This window comes from Primulina eburnea, chromosome 1 (genome assembly GCF_022965805.1).
Source record: "Primulina eburnea isolate SZY01 chromosome 1, ASM2296580v1, whole genome shotgun sequence".
Taxonomy (NCBI): domain Eukaryota; kingdom Viridiplantae; phylum Streptophyta; class Magnoliopsida; order Lamiales; family Gesneriaceae; genus Primulina; species Primulina eburnea.
In genome coordinates this window covers 20,291,606-20,313,908 of record NC_133101.1, presented here as the reverse complement: position 1 = coordinate 20,313,908, position 22,303 = coordinate 20,291,606, and the positions used below count along the sequence as shown (strand labels likewise).

General features: G+C 38.3%; 1 protein-coding gene and 2 long non-coding RNA genes across 3 annotated transcripts in view; 1 reads left to right on the top strand and 2 right to left on the bottom strand.

Annotated features, from left to right (window-relative positions):
• The window catches only part of LOC140811789 (uncharacterized), a 32,711-nt gene extending 24,645 nt beyond the window's left edge, over positions 1-8,066 (bottom strand). Inside the window, exon 1 of the long non-coding RNA XR_012113534.1 lies at positions 7,886-8,066. This is a non-coding gene — a long non-coding RNA (uncharacterized lncRNA). The remainder of the gene's footprint in view (positions 1-7,885) is intronic.
• On the top strand, positions 7,972-8,348 carry LOC140811795 (uncharacterized). Its single transcript, XR_012113536.1, has 2 exons — positions 7,972-8,113; positions 8,185-8,348. It is a non-coding gene; the product is annotated as an uncharacterized lncRNA (long non-coding RNA).
• Positions 8,349-12,951: 4,603 nt separating this feature from the next.
• Positions 12,952-13,413, bottom strand: LOC140805474 (uncharacterized). The gene has a single exon (XM_073161746.1). The coding sequence runs from the start codon at positions 13,411-13,413 to the stop codon at positions 12,952-12,954; it is 462 nt and encodes a 153-aa protein (XP_073017847.1).
• Positions 13,414-22,303: the final 8,890 nt, after the last annotated feature.

Sequence of the window (22,303 nt, the reverse complement as noted above, 5' to 3'; positions counted from 1 at the left end):
CTGCAGGAGCATTTGTTAGGCCAAAAGGCATTACTGTGAATTCGTAATGTCCATATCTTGTCCTAAAAGCAGTTTTAGGGATGTCATCTACCTTGACCTTCAACTGGTGATATCCTGATCTTAGATCAAGCTTTGAGAAAACTTTGGCTCCTTTTAGCTGATCGAAAAGATCATCTATTCTCGGGAGTGGGTACTTATTCTTTATGGTGATCTTGTTTAGCTCCCGGTAGTCGATACATAGTCTCATGCTTCCGTCTTTTTTCTTTACGAATAGCACTGGGGCTCCCCACGGAGATGCACTAGGGCGAATCTGCTTCTTGTCCAGTAATTCTTGAAGTTGCTCCTTTAACTCCTTCAATTCAGCTGGAGCCATTCGGTATGGTGCCTTTGATATTGGTGCAGCCCCAGGGATCAAATTGATTTCAAATTCTACTTCTCTATCGGGTATCTTACCCAGTAGTTCCTCGGGGAATACATCTGGAAATTCTTGAACAACTGGAATTTCTTCCAACTTTGGAATTGCTTCTCCTTTGACTTCATTAAGTACCGCTAGGTAAATTTCTTCTCCCCCTTTTATAGCCTTCCAGGCTTATGAAGCTGACAGTAGGGATTTTCTTTCTTTGGATTTCCCGTGAAATTGGACTTCCTCTTCAGTAGGAGTCTGAAGTTTAATTTCTTTCTTTTGACAGTCTACAATAGCATGGTTTTTAGCCAACCAGTCCATTCCAAGGATAATGTCAAACTCAACCATATTGAGTTGTATCAATTAAACTTCAAAAGTTTGTTCATTGATACAAACTTCACAGTTTCGATATACTTTCTGGGTTTCAATTATTTTGCTGGCAGGTGTTGCTACTCTTAATGGTTCACTGAGAATATCATGCTCAAGTTTAAGCTTCCTAGCAAATCTTCTAGACACAAACGAGTGTGTAGCACCACAATCAAACAAGGTATAAGCAGGCATTTTATTGAGTAAGACGGTACCTGCCACTACTTTATTGCTGTTATCGGCTTCCTCTTGGGTTATTGCATAAACCCGAGCATTAGTCTTGTTTTCTTGTTGTTTGCTGGGCCCTGTCCCTTTGTCCTTGTTGTCTAGACAATCTCTAATTCTATGGCCCACTTTTCCGCACTTAAAACATGCTCCTGACTTCCGATAGCATTCTCCGATATGATACTGTTTACAGGCGTCACACCACTTCCCTTCTCTATTTCCAGCATTGCCAGAACTCCCTTTGAAAAATCCTCCAGAATAGTTTGGTTTCTTGAACTTGGGACTGTTCTGAGTAGATTGATTGATCATCGGCCTTTTGTTCTTGTTTTCTTCCTCGCGCCTCTTGATATCAGTTTCCGCGCTCATTGCAGCGCCCATCAAATCTGCGAAACTGCTAGGTTTGAATACTGCCAGTGCCGACTGAATTCGGCTGTTGAGCCCCTTTTTGAAACGATGCATCTTCATGGTTTCATCAGACATAATTGTTGGGACATATGTTCCTAGATCATTGAATCTCGACGTGTATTCCATTACTGTCATGTCCGGTGACTGTCTGAAATTTTCAAATTCATTCAGCTTTTGAAGACGAAACTCGGCCGGATAGTATTGTTTTAAGAACTCCCTTTTGAAAATTTGCCATGTTATCTCTTCTTCCTCGGCTAGAGATGGTGACACAGTTTCCCACCATTTCCTAGCTCTGTCTTCAAGAAACGGGGTTACAACTTCTACCCTCAATTCTTCAGGTACCTCCAGTAAGTGTAGTTGTGATTCGACGTTTTTGAGCCAGTTATGACTGACTTCCGGGTCCGGGTTTCCATCAAAAGTCAGAACTCGGTTCCTTCTGAGAGATTCGTAATGGTACTTTATTCCACGGGGTTGTGGTTCAGGTGGTGGCTGTATGGCATTGGCAAGGGGATTCACGATTCCTTGCAATGTAGCGGCTACGATGGTTGCTATCGCCATCATGTCCTCTTGGCTGAGGTTCACCCTGGGTGGCGGTGGTGGTGGATTCTCGTTTTGATTGCCACCGCGAGGATTACGGTTGTGACGGGGAGGTCTGCCTGCCATAACCTATAAACACGTATTTTATTAATTTGTTCGCCACCATATTTTATCAACAAAATGTTTTCATTAAATTGCAAAAATTTGCATACAACCAAATATCTTTCAAAACAAATGTTTAATCCAATGTTTCTAGGTGTAATTAAAGCCTATTCTAAAACTCTCTCTCCCTACTCGTCTATTACCTCCCCATCCCCTATTGCTTCATTAACTTCTTCCTCCACTGGGTCTGCTTCCATTTGTTCCATTAGTTCTTCCATGTTGATCATTTCATTTTGCAGATGCTCAATGAAATTTTGCAGTTGGGTATTTTGATGACCAAAGTGGTTAACTTGTTCCTGCAGCTCTTGTATTGTCGATTGGCTCACTTTCTCATCGATTTCTTTTTCTTCAATTCGCCCTTGAAGACGGCGTTGGGTTTTGAGAAGACTATCTTTCTGAATTAGCAGCGCAGAAACCCTATCTTGCGCGTTCCTCAATTCTTGCTTGGTACTTTCGTGCCGACGCTCCGACTCCAGATGATAAGCTGAGTAACGTCTAACGTCTTCACGTAGTTTCTTTTCTTCGACTCTGGCTTCTCGAAGATCCTCCCCCATGCACACGTTATTCCCATCTAATTGGTAGTTATCTCTCTCGAGTTTTTCATTCTTTTCTTTCAGTATTTTAAGTTCTGACTCCTTTTCCTGAAGTTGCTTTTGAAGTTCATTTACAACACTTTGGAGATCCATACTGGTTTCCTATAAAAAAATCATTTTTATAAAGAAGATACTTGTCAAATTGTTAATGTGCAATAATATAAAGTTAATAGAAAGTTTCAAAATAATTTGATTCAGATAATATTTTCTTAGCCACAAATTTTCCCACAATTTGATATTTTATTACAATGCTAATCTAATCTAACATCTCTCCGCCATCGCTGTCACTGTCACTGTCGCCTCCAACCACCTCCATCGGTGCTACTTCTTCCTCCTCCATATTCTCTATCACTGAATGTAGGTAGTTATTTTGCTCTTGAAGCCTGTCCATAGCTCCGTGGATCTTTGCAATATACCGGTCCTGTCTGGCGATGAACTCCTCCTGGCGCTGACGGGCCTGAGCAGCACGCCCTCGCTCTATTTCCACTCTCTCCAATAAGTCTCTGTTAAGTGTAGCCAAGCGCGTGATGCGAGCGGAGTCGGTCGGTATTTGCAGCAGCTGGCTCTCAGCCAAGTTTAGATGATGGGACAATCGCTGTATCTCGGTCTCAAGTATGTGACTAGTCTCAATAAGCTCTAGTTTCTCCAGTTTTTCCTTTGCCAATTGCGCCTTCAAGGTCGCAATCTCTCTAGTTTGATTATCTATGGTAAGCTGACGCATACGGAGAGCAGCCTGTGCGCGAGTACGAGGGGCAGCCATTTCCTAGGATAAAAATGAAGGGTAAAGCATCAGAATCGTATATAGGGTGGAAAAGCACAAATAATAGAAACAAAGCGGTCGTGGAAAATTTTCGATACTAAGAGATTTCAGAACAATTGAAGGGATACATTTTTTTTTGAAGTCTATTTGAAATTTAGGAATCGGATGAAAGTTAGACTTCAGGAATAGATAAAAGTTGGACTCGAATTGAGATACACTAGGATTTTTCCAAAATTTGACTTCGCCAAATTTTGTCTATCAAAATCCAAGCGTGATTATGAACCTGGCGGCTCAGATACCACTTAAATGTCACGCCCCGAGTCCGAAGCATCGGTGACATCCGGCATTGTTTAAAAATTACTTGAAAACAATTAAGCCTCGTATCGAAATGCCAAAAACCAGTCTTTTTCATAAATAAAATATTGTCTTACAACGACAATGCAAAATGAAGATTACATCTGAGTTTTCGAAATGAAACAAAAGGAAAGATAGAAATTCTCTGAATTCTTGATCTTAACAGTCGATCACCATCCCCAGAATGCCTCTTGCTCCTCCTCATTTACTTGTTCCTCAGTTTTATCTGAAATTTGTAAGGGGTGTGTGTTTTTGGAAACACTCAGCAAGTGGGGGTCGATCGATTTCCAAATATACATATAGATCAAAATCTTTAAAACAATTCTTTAACAATCTTTCAAATCTTACTAATTAACTTATCATAACAGAAACGAACATGAGACAGATATTGCAGAACGAAACAGATTTCCCGGAACAGTTCAGAATCAGATCATATCAGAACAAACAGAACACTGTTACTCATCACATTTTCATGGTCAAATTGTCCCCAATATGTTACTCCTCTAAGGGGTGAGGCCAGAAATGGTTTTATACCCACCATTGGGGGCCGAACAGAAATGGTTTTATACCCACCATTGGGGGCCACAAATGGTTTTATACCCACCATTGGGGGCCAGACAGAATCACAATTCTCGTCCCATTTCCAATTGACTCGTAACAGTGTAACAAAGATCTCAGATTTTAAACGGACAGAACTTATCAGAATTTCAGACAGAAGCAGCGGAATCAAAGAAATCGATGAACAGAAGAAAACACATAATCGATCGAATATTTAAAAATAGCTCATAAGGTTTTCGAAAATTTGGACACACATAATAATATGTCATCTCATTCATATACAAGATTTAAAAATACAACAGAATACTTAGTCAAAAGCCCACTTACTTAATTTTTATTTGGTGCGAAGCTTTCCCTTGATTTTTCGGCAGCACTTCGACGCACTTTAACAAGTGTTGTCTTCACTCTGGCAGCACTTCGGCACAGTATGGAAACTACGGACTACACGAACAAGACCTCTTTCTTGTTTCTTGATCTCGGCCGTGACTGGTGAAGGGTGCAGGGAAACCGAAAATATGGAGTATGGTGGAGAGGGGAAAGGCCGAAAATTGTAAGCCTTTTTGGAATGGATTTGTCTTGCATGTGATCTCATATTTATAGGCCAAATTTCTTGTCTCTTCACTTAGCCCATGACCGAATTCTTGGTACTCAAGTATGGGAGTAATTGTGATTCATGCATTCCTTAATTCCAAGATAACTATAATTGTAATTCATGTATTCTTCAAATCCAAGGTAGCCATAATTGTGGTTCATGTATTCTCCAAGAGTCACCTTAAATCTTCTATAGATCATTTCTTACATTATTAATATGTCTCAATCCCTTAGCTCCTTCTTTTGTTTAGCTCCAATGCCATTTCTTGCATCATAAATTTGTCCATTCCTTTGGCTCATTCGGTGAGTGTTTTGTTAGGACAACTTGGTTGAGCTGTTTTGAGCTGAAAGTTCGCGTCCTTGAGCTGGGGTTTTACTACTCCTGTGACAATACTTCGATGGATGCTGTTATTTGCAGCTCGGCCTTCGGTTGAGCTAATCCCCGAGCTTTGAAATTACTTTTTCGAGTTATACTAGCTGAAAATCTAAGTTCATATTTAAGTTTATAATTAGAATAAAAGTATTAAGCTAAATTTTAAGTTCATAAATTTATTACCTTAATTACTTGGGATCGAAAATATCGGGTTCTCACATATACGGATGTTGTATAGCCAGTAATGAGAGATTGATTCTGGCAGAAGGAATTAAAGAAGTATTATAATATTATACTTATGAATTCTTAATCCAGACGGGAATCAGGGGTTGAGTTTTGATTTAAACTCTGTTATACATTTCTTCTAATATATCTGAATTGATTGTTTGTGAGTTCGAGGACGAACTCAGATCTAAGAGGGGGAGAAATGTAATGCCCGAGATTTTATGACTGTAATCTGGGATTAATCTGAAATGATTTATTCATTAATCAAGATGATTATAGACAGAACGAATCGGCTCGAGAAAGTCGAGAAAATAATTGACATCATGTGCCAAGAAGGAGTCCTCGCGCACATGCGCGATGTGTATCGGCGCACATGCGCGAGGAGGACAGCACCCGGCGCGCACATGCGTGACTTTATTGCGCACACATGCGCGGCACGTCCAGAGGCAGCGGCGCATATGCGCGGCTGAGTGGCGCGCATATGCGCGCGTATTGATTGCCGAGACCCGTAGGTCTCGCGCATATGCGCGGGTTATGTCGCGATTATGCGCGAGTAGTGTGGTGGCGAATTTTGGAAAAGCCACGTACGAGTTCATGCATGGAGTATATATATGTGTGTGTGCAAATCGAAGAATTCAGAGAGGAAATCGAGAGTTTGGGGGAGAGTTTCAATTCGTGATTTTGGAAATTAAGTACGAGAAATCCTTCCGTCAGAATTGAAATCCGACTTCGGTACTATGTTCCTATCAACACAGGCTACAACTGGACGTAAGTTTTGTTATGTTTAGACATGATTTGAATTTATGATATTGTCAGAATTCAATATGAATCAGATATGATGTTTCTGCTACCGTAGACATTGTATAATTGAAGTCAGATTAAAGAACAGACTGCTTATACAATTGTTATGAGTTTCATAGTCGATTTGACTAAGATTTCGTATCAGATTTGTATTGTTATTGAGATTATGACTGGTATTGATATTGATTACAAAGTCTGATATTATATCTGTGATGTTGAGACTGACGAGGTTATCGAGACAGTATTGTTATGCCGTCGAAACATCAGTTAATTTAAATTGATCAGATTCAGTAATTAGTTCGATTGTATTATGATATCATGGATATGGACAGATTTGAATACAGGTCATCGTCTTCGTCAGGCAGGGACGACAAAGGTATAATTCATGTGATATTCTGGAAGACACAACTCAAATGAGATCTCATTTGAGTTTCCCAACAAAATCACATACTAGAATTATTGTTGTTTATTTTATGATATGATTATGATATGTTTATAGATGTTATATTCATATCTGTTGAAATGAGCATGCTTTGTTTATAGATTGTTATTCATTGCATCTAAGATAGGAAAGTCTTGACAGAACAGTCAGACTTCTAGACGTTCGGTGTATCTCAGCATAGGAAAAAGATCATTCTTCTATTGTAGACATGGATACAGATCAGACCGAAGTCTAGGAATAAGACGTACAGTCACCCCGAGTGGTAGGGTAGGTGACAGATCGCGACGTCTTATTCACATCGGGATCCCTAGAGTTATAGTTGAGTCGAGTCTAGACATGATTTGACTAGAACTGCATGAGTTTATGAATTGGTTTCATAGACTATGTAACCTATTGTTATTGCTTTCAGTTATGATAGCATGTTTCATGATTTAGATTGTTTATATGCATGTTTATCTGATTTGAGTTGCATGTTTAGTTAGATTAGATTTTCATAGATGATGAAATCTATTACTTTTGTTTTTGGATTTATTCATGACAGCATGTTTTATGAATTACTATGTGTATATGCATGTTTACCATGTTTTATACTGGGATTTATTCTAACCGGAGTATCCGGCTGTTGTCTTGTTTTGTATGTGTGCATGACAACAGGTGGGGCTGGATCGGGGTCAAGAAGATGATGAGAGAAGATGAGTTAGCGTGGTGATTCCGGACTTACTGTAGACTTGGTTTATTACTTGAACTTAGTAATTGAACCTTAGATTAGTTGGATGACTATTGTATAGAATGTCACTTTTATACTGAATTGTATTTCATACTAAGATGTATATTATTTAGATTCCATTACCTTCTGCAATTACATTTTAAAAAGAAAAATTTTTAGCCCCTGTTTATCAGAACTGATAATTAAATCCCAACCATGATTAAGAAGAAGATTAGCGTCCGGGTCCCCACAACAACGTTGGATAAAAGAATAAGAAATTATAAGTTAATAGCACAAACAAAAACTTATAAAAAAAATAGGAAAAATTGTAAATTATGATGCTACTTACTGGTTTTGGTCCATAACAGTGAATAAAATACCTACTTGAAAGGCATATGACAATGTCTTCTTTACAAAACGTCCCAATGATTTTGGTACGTAAATTCGGGCTTCAAAAGACTAAGATCTCGTGAAGTCGCTCGGCCAGTATTAACTTCTCGTATAACTATCTGCAGCTTGGACTTTCTATCACACCACAACTTACCTAACTTTTGAAATATTGTTTTCTTTTCCCACTCCTCGACATTAAAATGCAGCAGTAAAATATGAAGCGTGAAAATATGTCTAAAATTTGTTATAGAATTAGAAAACATTAATTCAGTGACAAATGACATTACATGGAGACAAATCCGGCCACATCTTCATCTACGTCATTCCATCCATCCAATGTATATGGAACAAATTCTTTTACCATACAACCTAGAAAAGATGCGTACTTCACCGAATTATCTCCAATTGGTTGTCCGAACTCATTACGCTCCAGCATTTTGGGCTTTTGTTGGCCACTGGCCAAAATCAACTTTGATGGACCTCATCCCTTTTTCCCAGAAATTTTTCTTTCATCAACTGACTCTTTACCATACAAATGTTGTGAAAAATCAGGTGAAGTGTTAGAGTCCATTCTTGATAACAGACTAACAATTTTTTTCCTACAAAATAGCATAAAAAGATGTTGAAATGGACAAGTCTACTTATTCAAATAAACCAAGAATTAAAAGAGAATACAAGATATCACCTAAATTTCATCTACAAATTCTCTACTGCGTTTTTTGTCCATTTTTCTAATCATTTGAATGCTATATAATGAATTGATAAAACATATAATATGACATGATGTAGTGCTAAAAATAAACAATAAAAATATACTGCAACAGTAAATAAAGAGTAATGGAACTTGAGATAAACATTTATTAGTTGCAATAAATAACTATAAAATCTATAGCTGAAAATTTCAATCATGGCATATCAGTCACATCAATTCCCTAACACTCATTTATTGAATATGGTTCTTTCTCGGTAATGTTAATCACAAGTCTGGACACATCAATTGGTTTTGATGATGTATATGCATCATGTTCAAGAAAATTCATGTTATGAATACCTCGAGGCGGCGCTTTTAGCAACACATACCAATTGGATTCATCACTTTCCCTAGAATAGAAAACTTGCTTTGCTTGTGATGCTAAAATGAAAGGATCGTTTTCAAAAGTTCTTAGTACATGGTGTAAACTGACCAGTGTAAAACCGTCATCCATTTTGATACCAGTTCCAGGATTGGCCCAATCACACCTAAAAATGGGCGCTTTGAAAAAATAATAGTCTAGTAATACAATATCTCGTATAACCCCATAGTATGATAGTCTTCCTGCTGTATGTGAATCAGTAGAACTAGATTGACAAATAGTAACAGCTTAAACTGAAACACCACTATCTTGTGTCGACCTTCCAAAATCAATACATCCATTGGCATCATGCTTTTGATGTGCGCCGTCAATGCTCCGCCGCAGAAAGTCTTTTTTGTTGTAGTGGGTCACGAATGTGAAATGCTGAAATCAGTACTAGCTCGAATCGGGTGCTAATATATTTTGAAAGAAAGATCCCAAGTTTATCAATATTAAGGCATAGCTCTATTTTCTAGTGTGAATGAAATTAAGATTCGAATTTTAAATCTGGAGTGATTTATAATAATTTATAAAAATTGAATATTAAATTTCGAATAATTTAAAATACTTGAAAATTATATATCAAATTTTAATATATATTTTTTTAAATAAAAGACAACATTTTTCCACTCTTGTCGTAGGTGGTTTAAAACTTTTGTTAAAGCTCGTGTTAATAAAGGTGCACGCTCAACGACAACGGTTTTTTACTGTTGTAAAACTGTTGTTTTTTACCGCACTTTTAACAAAAGTACATTTAACAATAGTTTTAAAAAACCTATGAAAACGATGAAAAATCGTTGTTGTTAGGCATTTTTCTTGTAGTGCTATGTTTAAATGTTTCGCAATTTAAAAGATCTAAAAGAAATTATTTTTTCTTAGAGAAAGTAATTAACGTTCCATAAAATATAAATTATAACTAAATTTTAAGCAAATCCTTCATTTCCTATGTATTAGCCTACGACAATGTATTTGAAACATCCTTAACTTTTATCTTTTAAAATCCTACTAAATTATTTTTCCTAATTTAATTTCAAAAGTTAACATTAAAAATACCTCACCATTTTCCATAAAAATCCAAAAAAAATTAAAGCATCCAAACGTAAATAAATGCATAAAATCTCTAACGTCGAAATTAAGCGTAAAATCTCAAAATAAATCTCTAATAAAATCTTTATCTAACATCTAGTGCGGAAAAGTAAACGGCCCTCGGGAGTGTACTGCCGAACTCGATCCACTCAAGCGTCAGCGTCTCCCTCAACAAAATCATCACCTGCAACATTCAAACCTAGTGAATCTAATGACTCAGCACGTCCTAAACATGAATAACAAGTAATACATATACAGGAACATACATAAAATTCATACTTTTATTTAAAATAAACTTGGGAGCTTAAATAAATCATAAATAGTAAATCATTTAATCATAAAGGTTTCAATCGTTTATCATTTTAGTTAAAGTTTGATCCTTGAAAATGACTAGCTGTATCTTCTAATCGACTGATCATTCTTAGCTCTCCATTGCGCATGGGGACGGGCACTAGGCACAGATGTAAAAAAGGAAATACGATCGTCAGGCTCCCTCTGGGCCTTGTCACGTATCCAGGCTCCCTCTGGTCCTTTTCCCTCACGATATCCCAAAAATCATATATCATATCCTCTTTGACACAGTCAATTCACATCCCTTAAAATATTTTTCCTTTTTAATTTATAAAATATCGTGAGTTTCCAAAAATAACATTTTAACAGTAAAAATTGAACAGCTTTACTATGAATATTGAAATCCCGTATTTCAATCAAAATCATCTTAAAATATCATTTAACATGTGTTATGACCCTTCGGAACACTGTCAACCTTTTTCGTACTAACAAGGTGTAAAATGACCATTTTGACCCTTGACGTAAAATTTCTCGATTTTGACTTTTTCTCACTTTTATTGACATAGGCCTATCCCAAATAATTTTTTTAGCTTAAATCTAATTTTTAATAGTTTTATCTAGCTTAAATTTGAGGTTTTCGATTTAATTTCCTATTTATTAATTCGTGAAGCGTTTTAATCCTGAATTACTACAAACCTGAACATTTTAATCCCAAAGTTTAAATATAAGCTTTTTATTGTCTAAACTACCCTCGTGAGCCATGATCCACCCCCATGGACCCAAGGTTCAAACCTTTTCTATTTCCCTAGCCTTACTCGACCCTAAGCCAATTCCACAGAGCCATCTTGTGTTTTTTTCGAACCATGCCTGAGCCTGCTCGAGCCAAACCCTGACCAGACCCCATTTGGACCCTACTGACCAATCCTGACCCATTAACCGGCCCTTAAGCGATGCACGAACCTCCCTGCGCAAGCCATAAATCCCGCAGCCGTTTTCTTTGGTTTTGTTGGATTCCTAGTCGAGCTAGGACTCTCCTAGTTTATTAACCACCAATCACAAAACCTCCTAGCCATCACTAGTCCAGCCTCAGAATCATCCCAGCACAGCCCCGAGCCCCTACTCCGCACACCAAGCTGCGCGAATACCCCTACGCCCGCAAAAATGCACAAGGAGCCCTAGGGCTCGCGACCACTCTCCTCTTCAAGCCACCACGTCCCAGCCACCTAGGCCCACAACTAGGACTCTACTAGACCCCTCTGGAACAAACTTAGCCGTCCGTAACAGAGCCACATCGCCCTTACGCAGCAGCAGGTCGAAGGTTGCATGGGAAGAGTCCTATCTCACGTGGGCTCTTCCCAAGCCATTTTGCTTGAGTCCTAGCATTCCTAGCCCCAGATCGTGACCAACTCATGACCCTAACCGCCCCTGCTTGAGCCGCATGCCCATCCGAGCCCTCACTCGCATGCAACACCCCTTGGCATCAAATAAACCCTCGCTTCTTCCCACAGCCACACGCGGCCCTTCCTAGATCGTGTATGTCCCTAGTTTTGTCCATTGAACGATGATTTCTTAGCCCTTTAACGCCCTAAATTGGCAGCATATCCCTTAGTAATCGTAATGTCAAATAAAAGAAGCGTAAAATCGTCAAACGTTTAAGAGATTCATTTTATCGTTAAGCTAATCGAATACAAATATTTTTCATGCAAAAATATTGAAACAAACATAATATGGTTTGAATGATGCATCAAAAAGGTTTAGAAACGTCCCTTTGCATTTTAAAACGCTCGAGTACGCAATCGTCAGCGAGGGGCGCGAGGAGGGACGAACGGGTTACGAAAAATCATTCTTTTTTCCTCCTTCAAATTTTGAGATTTCTAGTGTGTGCGTGTGTGTGGGGGGGGGGGGGGGGGGGGGCTGATATGTGTGTTTAATGAGCTAGGGTTTCAATTTATTGATGTTATTTTGCATGTTAGTGGGCTTGGATTTTGGGGCTTTTAAGTTTGAGAGCTATTGGGCCTACTTATGTTGGGTAAAGTAAGCCCAATAACTCTTATTTAATTGAAATTTAATATTTTATAAAAATTAGATTTGAAAAATAATGCATTTGATATTTTCAAAGTCACTGGCTGGCCCAAAAACGGTTTCTCGGATAAAATCGAGCTCGTCTCTTAAAATAATTCGAACTCTAACATTTTTAGAAAATTTTAATCATATTAAATCATATTTTTAAGCCTTGAAAATATTTATTTAAAAAATATTTACTTTATCATGGTCGCCCCCGGCTCCTTTCCCTTGTCTATTATCGAATATTCAGGCAAAATCTACTGTTTTCATATAATCATGCAGTTTAGACCGTTAATCCTATAACATGTACTATATAAGCATTTAAAATTAATTGAATAAATCAATTTTGCAATTTAAATCAGTTGCATGGATGTGGTTTACGTTGGTTGAGTTTTGGTCATTACAAATCCCCCCCCCCGCCCCCCCCCCATAAGTAAAATTTTTTTCTCGCAGTTAAGACTTACCGAATATCTTGGGATAACGACTCCTCATCTCTGACTCAGTCTCCTAAGTGGCTTCTTCCTCTGAGTGAATCAACCACTTGACTTTGACCATTTTTATGACCTTGTTCCGCAGCATTGTTTCTTGATTGTCCAAGATTTGAGTAGGTCTCTCCTCGTAGGACAGATTCGGTGTAAGTTGTAGTGGCTCAAAATTGAGTACATGCGAAGGATTTGACATGTATTTGCTGAGCAACGATAGGTGTAAGACATTGTGAACTCCTGCTAGATTAGGTGGCAACGCCACTCGATATACTAATGCTCCCACTCTCTCCAGTATCTCAAATGGCCTTATAAACTTTGGACTGAGTTTTCCTTTCTTGTCAAATCTTATAACACCTTTCATAGGTGCTATCTTAACAAAAACATGATCGCCGACTGTAAACTCGAGGTTTTGTCTCCTTTGGCCGGCATAACTTTTCTGTCGACTCTGCGCAGTCTTCATTCTATCTCGGGTCTTGGAGACCATTTCTGCGATGTGCTGTACTATCTCGGGTCCCAGAGCAACTCTCTCTCCTACCTCATCCCAATGAATAGGTGACCTACACTTCCTCCCGTAGAGTGCCTAATAAGGAGCCATTCCGATGCATGACTGATAATTTTTACTGTACGTGGACTCAACTAGAGGTAGTCGGTTCCCAACTGCCTTGAAAATCAATCACACAAGCTCGGAGTAGATCTTCTAAAATCTGTACAACTCTCTCAGACTGACCGTCTGTCTGAGGATGAAATGTGGTACTGAACAGTGGCTTAGTCCCCAATGTTGCATGTAGACTCTTCCAAAAAAACGATGTGAAGCATGTGTCTCTCTCAGACACTATAGACACTGGAATCTCATGAATTCTAACTATATCTCGAATATATAACTCTGCATACTGCGTCATGGAGAACGCCGTCTTAACTGGTAAGAAATGTGCTGACTTAGTAAGAAGATCCACTATAACCCATATCGCATTGTATCATTTCACTGTCCTCGGCAAACCTACCATGAAATCCATAGTAATGTTCTCCCACTTCCACTCGGGAATGGGAAGTGTTCAAAGCATGTTTGCGGGTCTCTGATACTCTTCTTTCACTTGTTGACACGTCAAGAACTCAGATACAAATCTCATAACATCTTGTTTCATCCCCGACCACCAATATAAGACTTCCAAATCCTTGTACATATTTGTGCTCCTGGGGTGTACCGAATAAGGGGTACTGTGAGCCTCTGTAATGATGTGAACTCTAAGTGAATCTCCACCAGGAACCCATAATCGACCACGGTACCTAACAATGCCATCCTCGACTGTATATAACATACTGCCCTTCGACTCAGCTCGCTATCTCCATTTCTGCAATTGCTCATCACTAGACTGTCCGGCTCAAATCCTATCTTTAGATTAGACTGTACTGTCAAAGTAGGGAGATTAGGGGCTTTAACCATAGTATAAACCTCATGATCAAACCACTGAATTTCCACTTGCATATGTCGTTGTATTGATAAATGTGCCAAGACTGACCCCTTTCTACTCAAAGCTTCCGCAAGTACATTAGCTTTGCTAGGATGGTACCTAATGTCACATTCGTAGTCCTTAACAAGCTCTAGTCACCGTCACTGTCTCAAATTCAAATCCTTTTGGGTCAAGAAATATTTGAGGATTTTATGATCCGTGTAGATTTTTCATTTCTCACCATATAATTAGTGCCTTCAAATATTTAGCACAAATACGGCTGCTGCTAACTCAAGATCATGCGTCTAATAATTCTTTTAATGAATTTGCAACTGTCTAGACGCATACACTATGACCCTCTCATGCTGCATAAGAATTGTGCCCAATCCTATCTTTGAAGTATCACTGTATAGCACATAATCCCCTTGCCCTTATGGCATCGCTAGAACTGGTGCGGTAGTGAGCGCTCGCTTCAACTGATCAAAGCTCTTTTGACATTCCGGCCCCCCATACAAATTTCACATTCTTCTTAGTCAATGACGTCAAGCATACTACCCTTGATGAACTTGTGATAATTGTAATGATCATGGGCCATTAGATTGAACTACCATGGGCCTCGGCCCATAACCATGCACCACTACTTGTCATGGGTCGTTAGTATGGTCCAGCATGAGCCTTGGCCCATGCCCATGCACCGCCAATCATAAAATATCCTACTCCTGGAAAGTGGGTTATTTCGCCTCGTCCAACACTTGAACCCACGACCTCCAGGCATAAGTACCTAGATTCTTAAACTGTTGGTACCAGTTGGGCTAGTAGCTCTACCCCCTCTTTCAACACAATGTCGCCCAAAAATGCTACCCTCTCCAACCAAAACTCGCGCTTGTTGAATTTCGCAAATAATTTCCGCTCTCGCAATACTTGCAAATTAGTCATCAAATGCTGATCATGCTCCTCTCAACTCTTAGAATAGATCAAGATGTCGTCGATAAACACAATAATAAATTGATTGAGATACGGCTGAAATACACTATTCATGAGACCCATGAAGATCGATGGGCATTACTAAAAACTCATAATGTCCATAGTGTGTCCTGAATGCCGTCTTATGCACATCCAAATCCTTAACCCTCAACTGATGATAGCCGGACCTAAGATCAATCTTTGAAAATACCAAAGCTCCATGCAATTGATCAAATAAATCCTCGATTCGCGGCAATAGATACTTCTTCTTCACTGTCACTCTATTCAGCTCTCTATAGTCGATGCACAATCTCATAGGAGAGACTAGGACGAATAAATACTTTGTCCAAAAGCTCTTGAAGTTGGTCCTTTAATTCCTTCATTTCAGCGGGTGCTAATCGATATGGTGCACTACAAGAAAAACGGCCAACGACAACGCACCTACGACAACGGTTTTTGTGAAAAACCATTGTCGTGTAGTTTTTAACAACGGTTTTAGTGAAAACCGTTGTCATAGGTGAGTTTTGACAACAGTTTTGTAAAAACCGTTGTCTTTTAGAGGGTCAACGACAATGGTTTTCTAAAAACCGTTGTCTTTCAGCGTTTTTTTTTTTTTGCCAAAAGGCAATGGTTCTATGAACCGTTGTCTTTTGGTGTGTTTTTTTGGACAATCGACAACGATTTTTGAAAACCGTTGTCGATTAGCGTGTTTTTTGGACAAACGACAACGGTTTTTTTTAACTGTTGCTATAATTAGCGACGGTTTTTGCTAAAATCGTAGTTAAATTAAATTTTGTGACGTTTTAATTAAAGCCCTCGCGAAAGTTAGCGACGGTTTTTACTCTGCCGCTAAATATAACCATCGCATGTTTAAATTTAGCGACGGTTTTACCAAACCGTTGCTAATTTAGCAACAGTTATAGAAACACCGTCGCTAATTATAGCAACGGTTGTAATAAAAACCGTCGCTAAATTTAAATTAGCGACAGTTTAATAAAAGCTGTCGCTAAAATGAGCGTGAGTTTTCAAATTTGCGACAGTTAAATGAAATCATGAACACTTAAAATGTGGCCCAACTTATCAGCATACTCAATCCATTTTCTCACACCACTTCACCACACTTAAAATTTTTCTCTCTTACACGATTTTAGTTTCGATTAAGAATAAATATTTTCGCTTTAATTTTTTTTAAAATTTTTGAGTGTTACTTAAGATCATGAATATTGTTAGCATAGTAAGATTATAAGTATTTTTTTTAGATTTATTAAATTATTAAAAGCAATTTTTTTTAAAAAAATATTAGCGACGGACATCATTAAAAACCCGTCGCTAAAAATTAGCGACAGATATGATGGGCAACCGTCGCTAATATGAGCGATGGTTTATAAAACCGTCGCTGATTTGGGTTGATTTTCGTCGCTAACTTTAGTGACGGATTATGAAAAATCGTAGCCAATGAATTAGCGACTGGTTTTTAAAAACCGTCGCAAATTGAGCTACAACAACAGTTTTTAACCGTTTTCGTTCAACGGAATTTCAACAACACCCTCAGTTACAACAACAGTTTTTATCTGTTGTCGTTTAGTGTTTTTCTTGTAGTGGTGCCTTAGAGATAGGCAATGTACCAAAAATCAACTCAATAACAAATTCCACTTCTCTTTCGCGCGGAATGCCAAAAACATCATTGGGAAAGACGTCCGAAAAATCCTTAACTACCTCCAGATCCTCAATAGATCGACTATCGGTGTCGGGTGCAGATATAATACTAGCAATAAAACCTTGGCAACCCTTCTGGATAAGATTCTTCGCACACAGACATGAAATAATATGCGGCATGTTATTGTTGTGCGCAGCCTCGAATATGAATTCTTTCCCATCACGCGGTCTAATAGATACTGTCTTCCATCGAAAATCAATAAAAGCCCTATTCCGTGTGAGCCAAACCATGCCCAAAATAATGTCAAACTTGGGTAATGGTAGTACAATAAGATCCGATAGAATGATATTCTTCTACAACTTAAGCTCCACATCCTTAACCATGCTACTAGAAACCATATGCTCATCCGAAGGCACTGTAACTTTGAATTTAGACTCTACATCCTCAGGTAAAACTTTTAATTATTTCACGAAGGATTCAGAGATGAAATAATGAGTAGCTCTGGAGTCTAATAGAGCGTACGTAGCTAATCACGCTAACAAGATTCGTCCTGGTAATATTCAAATTAATCTTGATTAGGGCTCTAAAGTTTTAGAAATTTTCCTATAATATAGGTCCTTCAAATTTCCCTATTAGCTCATTAACCTTCAAGTTTTCAAAAGTTGCACTAAGTTCCCTTAGAAATTTCGAATTGCATAGCTAATTCCTTTAACATTTTTGAAAATTCCCATTTAGCTCCTTAAAGTTCATTCTTCTACAATTTGATCCAAACAATTAATGTTGGCTAGGTTTAAATCCTTTAAACCCTAGAGTTTTAAACATGCAGTTCTATTTCGTCAAGTTCCATGCATCTTAGTTCGATTCTAGCATCCATGCTTAATATTTCAAGAAATTAGATAGTATAAAATGCTTGACTAGTCGGAGTACCTATAATAAGCGTAGTGTCTGGCTCTGCTTGCTCAACATGCATCAGATATGCCCTTCCAGTCGTAGGTTGCTTAAGCTTTGGGCAATCTCCAGCATTGTGCCCCTCACTTGAAGCACTTGTAGGTGCCCCACATGCACTTGCCATAATGATGTCGATTGCACTCCTTGCACTGTGGTTTTTCAGTAGTCTTCGGGACATTCTCTTTGGGTGGTGTTTCTTGTGGATTTGGCTGTCCCGGTCGCTTAGGTGGACCCAAACAGTTTCTTATTATGCTGATTGACTTGCTGAGCTCGATTCTTCTTGCGCTGCATCTCTCAATCGATGTCTTTGAGTGACTGCTCGGCTATAAATTCTCTGGTAACGACAGTAGTATAATCAGTAGGATCAATAATCATCACATCTCGGTGGATTGTGGGCCTCAAACCATCATTAAAGTGTTGTAGTTTCTCTGCCGCATCATTTGCAATCAAGGGTACAAAATGACAGCCGCTATCAAACTTCTGCACAAACTATGCCACAGACAAATCCCCCTGACGGAGACTAATAAACTCTCTCTTAAGCCTAGAACGGACTTCAGATGTGAAATATTTTTCGTAGAACACCCTCTTGAAGTTCTCCCAAGTAAGAGTCGCCAAGTTGACTCCTTGTAACGCCCCGAAAATTCGAATGTCCACGCAAACCACATGCATGCAAATCTAAGAAATATGAAAATAAAGTAATTAATTGATTTAATTGCTTAATTGATTATGTGACATGCATGATTATATTTTAAATAGGATTTAATTGTCATTATGCATAAAATTATATTTTTAGTGGATATTCAAGTTACGATCGAGGGAACGGAGACCGAGGGCTGAAAAACATAAAAATGTTTTTATTAAATAATTATTTTTAATTGTTTAAAATATGGTTGATGGTTTTTCATATTTTTGAAAATAAGGAATTTTGAGATGATTTTATACGTCGGGACGTAAATTTTATCGGTGTTGGTTTTTCAAAAAAAATACGAATTTTTTGGCAACCCGACTAATAAATTCACAAACTTACTTTAACAAAACTATTTTAAGATTTTAATTAAATTCTAACCAAGCACTAATGGGTCTAATTTGGGGGCTTAAGCTTAATGAAGGAATTATTAACTATAAAATATGTTAAAACCCCACCCCAAACCCCATATGTTTCAAGCCACTTCCTTGTGCCATCCAAACTCCTTCTTCTCAAATTCACATGGCACACACATCTTATTTTCAAGGAAAATTTGAGAGTTGCAAGGGTTCAAGCCATCATCTTTGTGCTGCCGTTCTTCGCAATCGTCAACGGTTTTTCGTGCGTAAAATATGGAAAGGCACGCAATATTCTTTCTTTCAAACATATATCACACCGTAGTATTTGTTTTATTATGTTTTGCATGAAAAAAAAGTAAAGCTTTCAAATAAATTCGTTTATGCATCAAAGCTGAATTTTCAAAGCATGTTGTTGATCCAAAAAACATGAAATTCATGTACCTAAGGGGCTGCCATCATTAGAAAGTAATATGAGATTGTTTTACACAATTTCAAAAGGCTAGAAGGACGCACAAGCATGCTGCAACATGAACAATACAAGTTGGAAACATTAGGATATAAGGAAAAATAAGGGGTCGTGAGTTTTTTAACAAAGGTGTGTGGTTGTTGGGTTCAAGGGACTCATTCTTATGCATGGGGCATAGGGGTGCGACCAGGTCTCGAGGAGGGCTCGTGCTGGACGTGGGTCAGGGTCAGGGTCAGGAAGGGTCCTATCCAGTGCAGCTTTGGAGGTGTCCCATGCAGTAGGGACTCCTTGAGCTAGGTGGTCCCTCAGGGTCCTAGGATGACGGGCAGGGGTCGAGCCAGGGGCTGGAGTGGCTAGGCTGGCCGCTGGTTGGAGTAGGCATGAAGAAGCACAAGCACGCAGCTTGTGTCTTCTGATTCAGGTGGCTCGTGCGCAGAGTCCAGGGGTTGGGTTGGTCTGGGCTTGGTATGGGCGTGGTCCAGGGAGGGTTAGTGTCATGAGGGGTCAAGTGGTTAAGGGTTGGAGGTGTCCTAGTTGACAAGGAAACCTAATACACCTAGGACACTAACACACGCACACAAGCATGCAATCGGTCCAAAGTTTAGGTGTTGTAACTTGGTTCAAAGGGCTGGTTAATGGGCTGGGCTTGGTCAATAGGGTCCCTAGGTGGGTTGTCTAGGGTTTGGCTTGAGGTGGCTTGGGCGTGGCTTGAGTAAATTGGAAGATGGCTCGGTCTGTTCGATAAAGGGTCAAAAACAAAAATTAAAAAAGAAAAATTGAATCCATGGGTCCACGGGTGTGGCTCATGACTTGGAAGGGTATAATAAATCTTAAAAATGCTATGTTTAAAATTTGGGATCAAAATAATGAGTTTTGAATTTATTCAGGATTTAATCATCACACGATACTGGGAGGAGTCCTATCCATCAAGGACACCTACCCGAGAAGTGCCACAAGTCGTGCGCAGGTTCAAACACTTGTGCAGGGATCGTTGCTCGATCGAGGGACTTCGGGCTGGGCTAGGGTGTGACCTTAGGGTCCTAGGTGAGTGCACAACATGATGGTTCAGGGGTGGCTTGGTCGGCTAGGGTCCTAAGCATCAAAGAGTAGAGTCCTTGCACCATAGGGGTTCTCAGCCAGCACATGGTTGGCTTGGGGGGCATTGGTTCGAGTCTAGGGGCTTGGTCCGTGGGTTCCAAGGGTTCAAGAGGGTGTCCTAAGGGGTTGGTCAGGGTCTGGACCAACATGGTTTGAGGGTGGCTCGAGAAAATCGGGACATGGCTCTAGTGGGACTTCTATAAGTCAAATTAGGGTTTTTAAAGCTAAAATAAATCCAAACACAGCTGACGGGGGTCGAGTCATGGTGCATGAGGGAAAATAATATAAAAAAACTAAGTTTTGTATTTAGGGATTTTATATTAAAGTTTGGGATTTTTCGGGATTAAAACACCTTCAAAACGACTAATTACGAATTAATTAAAAATCCTAGTCTTTAAGCTAAAAAAATTATGAGAATTTTAATTTAAGCTTAAATAATTATTAGGGACATGTTAGAGTCAACGGAATTAAGAAAATGTCAAAAAACGTTAAATTGTACGTCCAGTGGTAAAACGGTCTTTTTTACAGTAAAAAAAATTAGTAAACGTCATGGCATTGCTCTAATTGTTGTTTTATATGCTAATATGATTATTTCACATTTTTATGAATTTTTATATCTTAAATTATGATTTTTTTAAATGTTCATAAATTTTTATGTTTTAATTTGGACATTTAAAATATATGTTGCATGTTTGGTTTCAAAATAAAATGATATTATACGCATGTGTTTTATTAAGTTATGGAAATACGACATGTTGAAGGACGTGAAGGGATTGTGACTAAATACGTTGATATGGTTATTGTCCCAATGGGAGCCCGACGATCGTGTTTCCTTGGTTACGGATACGAATACAAATACGAATATGTTAATACGTTGGCCAAGGCCCAGTTGACTGGTGAGAGTGTCGCCGGTGTCCCCGGCGCCCATTACTATGGTTTTTTCTAGATGGATCTATCTCCTAATACTGTAGAACCCGAAAATCAGATTACGCATAAGCCATGCATAATTGCTACTATTTAAATTAAAAATGAATATTTTATATAAATATGAAGTGTTTGATTTATTTTAATAATTTTAAGTCATGATTATTTATTTTAAAGAGAGATGTTTAGATTTATCTTTTCAAGATAAATACGAGAGGTCGGACCGGAGTTTAGAGATTTAATATAAGATTAATAATAAGAAAATATTCATAAATTTTATTTAAGTCAAGGAATAATTTAATTTAAAAAAAAAATAATGTTTTAGGATTTATTAAATTATTTAGAGCTGAGTCATTAAATAAATTCTTTTGGATGCCATATTTAATTAAAGTCTAAATTAAAATGTGTAAATAAATGAGGATGAATTAATCTAGGTATAATATATATTCAAGAAATTTTAAATAATTAAATTTTAAAACATGCAATACCATGCAAGAAGTATTAATAATATTTGGTCAAGACAATTCAAAAGTGTAGTAAATTCATTCAAGCCACCTGAATGGTCATTAAGTTGAAGTCACCTTCCCATTTTAATTCACAAAGTATCAGTAATTCGAATATTATAGTAAACCACAATAATCCTCAACTTATTACCTAACATACCAACGTTAATATCCAGCAATAAGAATAAGAGCAAAAAACTCGGTCAGCTAAGGAATGAGGCATTTCAAATTCTCATTCAAAGCTTCACTTGTAACTCTCATTTTTATGTATGTTATGGCACCTTATAAACTCCCCTTTATTGTCTAACAAACCCACATTTTTA